The 5,747-nt window shown below is 40.9% G+C and overlaps 1 protein-coding gene across 1 annotated transcript; it reads left to right on the top strand.

Moving 5' to 3' along the window:
- Positions 1 to 888: 888 nt before the first annotated feature.
- Positions 889 to 4,058, top strand: LOC124138543. Its single transcript, XM_046505247.2, has 2 exons — positions 889 to 1,028; positions 1,506 to 4,058. The coding sequence occupies exon 2, from the start codon at positions 1,516 to 1,518 to the stop codon at positions 2,551 to 2,553; it is 1,038 nt and encodes a 345-aa protein (XP_046361203.1). The 5' UTR covers positions 889 to 1,028; positions 1,506 to 1,515; the 3' UTR covers positions 2,554 to 4,058.
- The last annotated feature ends 1,689 nt before the right edge of the window (positions 4,059 to 5,747 follow it).

Genomic DNA, 5,747 nt, shown 5'->3' with positions numbered 1-5,747 from the left:
GTTTCTGAGTTACGTATCCACTGTGGGATTATTACGAAAAGCGTAAAAGGTTGTCATGTTATGTTCATGAAAACACATATCATTTGAGCGTTCCGCTATTTCTCAACGAACAACACTCGCTTGTGTACTTTGGCCCAAATACAATGACATACACAAAAAGAAGCAACGAAATAGATACTCTTAAACACTTTTGAATTACTTCAGTTCAGGATGAAATGTCGACCTCCTCTGTACTGAAGTGAATAGAGCGGGGTTCGATCCCCGGCCGCGTCATACCATAAGACGTTGAAGGATTGTATGTGTTGACTGTGCCCCTGATTATTGCTCGGCATTAAGGGCATGACACAAGGGGTCGTGTCTGTGTCTGAGTGGGGTATTCATGTTAAACTGCTGCATGGTGTCTCAGCGAGCAGGCTCTATAAAACCTACATTAGTCTGGACTAGTACAAGCAGGCACACACAGAGACATAGCCACACAGACAGACAGGCACACATAGACAGACAGACAGACACACACACAGACAGAGACACACACAGAGACATAGACACACAAACAGACAGACAGACACAGACACACACACAGACACACACACAGACAGACACACACAGACACACACACACACACACACACACACACACACACACACACACACACACACACACACACACACACACACAATGCACGTCGCTGTAAGTGCAATAATCTTTAGCCTGATGTTAAACCCCTTTCGCCCGCCCCAATCACACGTCATTCTTTGCCTTAAACATGATGTGTTCTCAACATGTAATATGTCCGATTTCTGAGTTGGCTTTGCCAGGCTAAAATAAGTACACGTTATCTGAGGAGAGGAAAACCCAGTAACGTGTTGCTGTATATGATATGACCAGTCTTGTTCCGTGTTGACAGGCAGTCACTCGTGACGCGGCGGGAGTATAAACACGCGAGCAAGCCTCCAATGCGAGCAGTCCTCAAGCTTCTACCATCGTCAGGTTGCACTCGCTGCTTCTTTGGTCGACTATCGCCGCAGGTAGGTTTTACTGTTTAATTTTATGCTACCTTGTGAAAGACTATGGGTAGGTCAAACATCTATTCAGTATAAAATAACGTGACAGATATCCTTTGTTCAAAATACCAGTACAGCAGTCGGGGCACACTCGCACACAATTGCTTATTTCAACCTTACATAGTTTTTGTTTATTAGATTGGCTGGTATAATTATTCATTTTTTTACGTTCTTATATATTTTTTTGTTATGTTGTTTCATTTAATTTTTATAAAATGTACAGTTTAGGTTGAATTCAAATAATTTTTTCCGTTTCTTAATTGTAAATGATTTAATGACATCAAACTTTTAATTCCTTTATTATTTGGAAGTATGAAAATGAACAGAACTTTCAGGAAATAAAATTCTTTAGATTGTTTTGAATGGTTCGGCGTCACTGAAAACATCTTTGGATGTTTGAAAAAAATAATACTAATTTTAATTATACATTATCTTTTGCAGATGTATAAGAATGTCATCATTTGTCGAAAACCGTGCCGCTTTGGGGCGCAAGAACAGTTGCAAGGCTCTTCATTTCCGTGATTGTTCATGGCGAAAGTCCGACAGATGGAAGGTCTACAAGGGGTATACATGTGGTGTCAATGGCGAGATGACAACGCTTTGCATAAAAGTATGCAGAGACGAATACTTCGAGGAAGAGGACTGCGATGACATCATTGACATGTACCAGACAATCCAGAATTTGGCAGAGAAGTTCAACCAGAGTCTGGGAAAGAGCATGCTTAAAATAAGAGTCATTGTTCCCCAGAAAGCTATCATTGACAAAAAAGCCGCCTTTCATAATCTGAAGGGGAGAAGAAGGTTGCTGAGCAGAGATGAATGGGTTTTGGTGCATGAGAAGATCGACTGTCTGAAAATGTTTGTAACGAAACAAGGCGAAAGCCGTTGTTCTGATGATGTTTTAGACGCATTCGTTCATTTCACGTTTCATGAAACAAATGGAGAACTCATTGTGAGCAAGCTACGTGGGGCGAAGTCAAAGAGGGGATATGTACTGTCGTGCCCAGGTGTTTATTACAAAGAGCACAACATAAGAAAGGTTCTTTCCAGCCACGAGTGCAACGACATTTGCAGGAGCTACAGAACCCTTGCAGTTCCTTCTGTAACGGACTGTGCTGATTCTCCGGTGATGCCCTCTGCACCTCCCCTCTCGCTGGACTCTGACAGTGAAGAAGATGTGTTCCAACCAAGCTGTTCCCCAATTGAGGGAAACCTCCAGTTCAAGCTGCAAATGGACAATTTGAACCAGTTCTGTGCTATCCCATACGACGATTCCAACCAGTTCTTCTATCCTGACGGTGTTCATGGCACTCAGTTGCCACCTCCATACTCACCTGCATGTCCTGTTGGGCACACGGTGTCCATATCTGGCCCATGCTGTGACTTCAGCGTCAAGCAGGATTACATGAACAATAACAACGTGTTGGTTCTTGCAGATAGTGCAGCCGTACAACAGTCCTCCAATATGAACACTCCTTTCCTTTGCTGAACTGTATCAATCCTGTTCGAGAGTGTAGAGTGTGTGATGGCGGCATCAGTGTTTATTCACATTTTCAGATAACTTTGAACATCGCTTCATCACCTTTGCACCTCTTCGTGAGGACGGAATCTCCCGAGGTATCACATTCAATGCCAACAAGGAGGGACAATTTCAACTAGCATTGTGTTCCTGAGCTGTTTATCACGTTTTGCTCCACTATGTAGAATGGGTGATGGTAGCACCAATGTTAACTGACACTAGGTAATTCTGCTTCTTATTTGTGAAACGTCTGAGACCTGCATCACTTCGGCCTTTCCTCCCACATTAAGCTGACACGCCGTGATATGACTGGAATACTGTTAAAAGCGGCGTTAAACCCAACTCACTCACTCTTATTTGTGAGTGGCTTCACTGTAATATTATTACGCTAATTAGGTAAATGCTGACAGCAATAGGACACCATTGTTGAATACTGTTTCATATGTGTAATCTGTGTGTGATATCGGAGTTGAAAGTAGAAACCACTGCACTCATTACACATATATCATATTGTTAAACGCAGTTTGAGAATGTAAGGAGATGAGCATATGTGAATGTATATTTTTTATTTCTATTACAAAGGAGAATTTTCGTTCTGAGATGTAATATGAGTGTGAACATTTTTGCTCTTTCAAACCAGATTGTTAGCATGCTTAATGTAATAATCTATTCTGGTTCTGTTCTGTGTGTAGTTCAAAACCGGATTGAATAGAAAACGGTTCGTCTAGATGTTAATAACATAGACTACGGTTTCACCATTAACAGGAAAATGAAAATCTGAAGCCACAAAATCAAAACTAAAAATACTCATCAATTTAGACGAGCAAGTAATCAAATTATCTCCACCTTGCGCATTATATCGAGGACAAATGCGATGCATAAGATGCAATACATTTCTAGTCGCACTGAAGATACTATTCCACTGATAAAAAATAGGAAAATGTGAAATGAACATACTTCCTAAAACACATTGAGTGGCTGAGTCTTTACAGGGAAACCAGGACATGGGCCTAAGTAGATGGATATCTGAGACAATGTTTGGGATTATTTTTTTTTTGACCCTTGAATCACTTGAGGTTTCCTGTCATAAAGCATATCCTTTAACAACCCTTTTTGAGTTCGTTGCGGAAATCAAAACTTGAAATGAATCTCCTTGTCATGCTTCATGATTTATCACTTCTCCGAAATGTTTTATTGATTTGTTATTGTTAAAGCCTAGCTGTGATAAGGCTTTCTGAGCTGTGAAGTGGTTAAAAGCACATTGTTATTAAACATACCGGCACTTGCCTACAAAATCCGAATTTCTTCCAAAGTTATCGAAAATCAAAATAGATTGTATCATTTGAAGTATTTGGATGTATGTATGTATGTGCAACATATATGGAGCTTTGTTTATTTTTTGTTTTGTACAAGGTATGTTATGAATATACATTTTTTTTATAAAGTGTGTAATCAATAAATACAATGAAAGTTTACTCTGTGTTTTGTATTTATTTTCATATTTTGCATTCAAGGATAATGATTACATTTTATTTCTGTTCCAATATTTTTGGAAATCGAACCCGCAATAAGCGGATCCTGGTTCGAGTTAGGGACGCAACTCTGCACAGCGATGTGTGAGCCTCAGACCCTTGGGCCACTGTCCTCATAATGTTAGATAAAGCCTGGTTATCTCGAACGCTGTATTATAATCATACATACCACACCAATTACGGCTGAATGGGCGACTATAATAACTGCATGTTTGTGTATCCGGGACCTTAACACTGATAAAACCTCGCGTTCTGGACGGTTACTGCCAGTAGTGTCTACTTACACTTACACTCCTCTTAACCAGAGGGTGCCGTTCCTGGGCCTTGTGCTATTTATCATAGACTTACGACCAACTTAGCACTAAAATCGCTTTGTGGAACGGGGCCCTGGAGAAACCGTCCGGGTTTTTCAAATTTCAGAATTAACTGATCATAAATACGTAGGACAGCTTCCGCGGTGTAGTGGATAGAGTTTCCGCCTTGGTCGTCTTGGTAGTTTAGTGGATTGAGCGTCTTTCCGGGTAAACGGAAGGTCGGTGGTTCGATCCCTGCCGCTTAGAAGTTGGTACTTGTTGTTACCCTGCCTGACTCGGTATTTAGGGGATAAATCAAGTACTGGTTCGTAGTATACTGTGTATGTGGTATGGTGTCTCAGTGGGCGAGCGCTGCTAAACCGACATTAGTATGGACTTGTACAAGCAGACACAGACACACACACACACGACACACACAGATACACTCTGACACAGACAGACACACACACACACACACGCACGCACGCACGCACGCACGCACGCACGCACACGCACACGCATACACACATGCGCATGGCCATAAAAGCATTTCACCTCACCTCAACTAACCATAAAAACGTAGCACATGCCCATGAAAACAAATTATCGTCCCCATCGTTAATCGCCAGGCAGGCGAGGTTTCCGGATTAAGAAGGCTTCACTGTACACAGAAAGGCCACAATCCTTGAAATGTGGATGTCTTCAGCATGAAATGAGGTCTACATTTACAAAGAATAGGAATTTCAGAAATATAAATCGTTATGTTACTCACGTCTGTAGTCACAGTCAGAGACTTTTTATACCAGCAACAATGCCTTACACCATAGGCAGCTTGTGATATCCCGAAGTACGCAGGGAATATGACATATTTCGACCCTGGATATAACGATTCCGTATATTGTGACAAATCGGATGTTACGAAGCTGGTTGTGATCAAAGATAACGAGGCTGGACATAAATTAAGGGTCAAATATGACAAAATGGACAAAATCAAAGATCGAAAAAGACAAAGATGGACATTGTTATAGAGACATGAATATGACAAAGATGGATATTGTTAGAGACAGGAATATGACAAAGATGGACATTGCCAAGGACAAGAATGTGACAAAGATGGACATTGTTAGAGACATGAATATGACAAAGATGGACATTGTCAAGGACAAGAATATGACAAAGATGGACATTGCCAAGGACAAGAATGTGACAAAGATGGACATTGTTAGAGACATGAATATGACAAAGATGGACATTGTCAAGGACAAGAATATGACAAAGATAGACATTGCAAGGACAAGAATATGACAAAGATGGACATTGTTAGAGACAGGAATATGAC

The sequence above is a fragment of the Haliotis rufescens genome, unplaced genomic scaffold, assembly GCF_023055435.1.
Source record: "Haliotis rufescens isolate VD_foot unplaced genomic scaffold, xgHalRufe1.0.p SCAF_17, whole genome shotgun sequence".
Lineage (NCBI taxonomy): Eukaryota > Metazoa > Mollusca > Gastropoda > Lepetellida > Haliotidae > Haliotis > Haliotis rufescens.
This window is presented reverse-complemented; position numbering and strand designations above follow the sequence as displayed.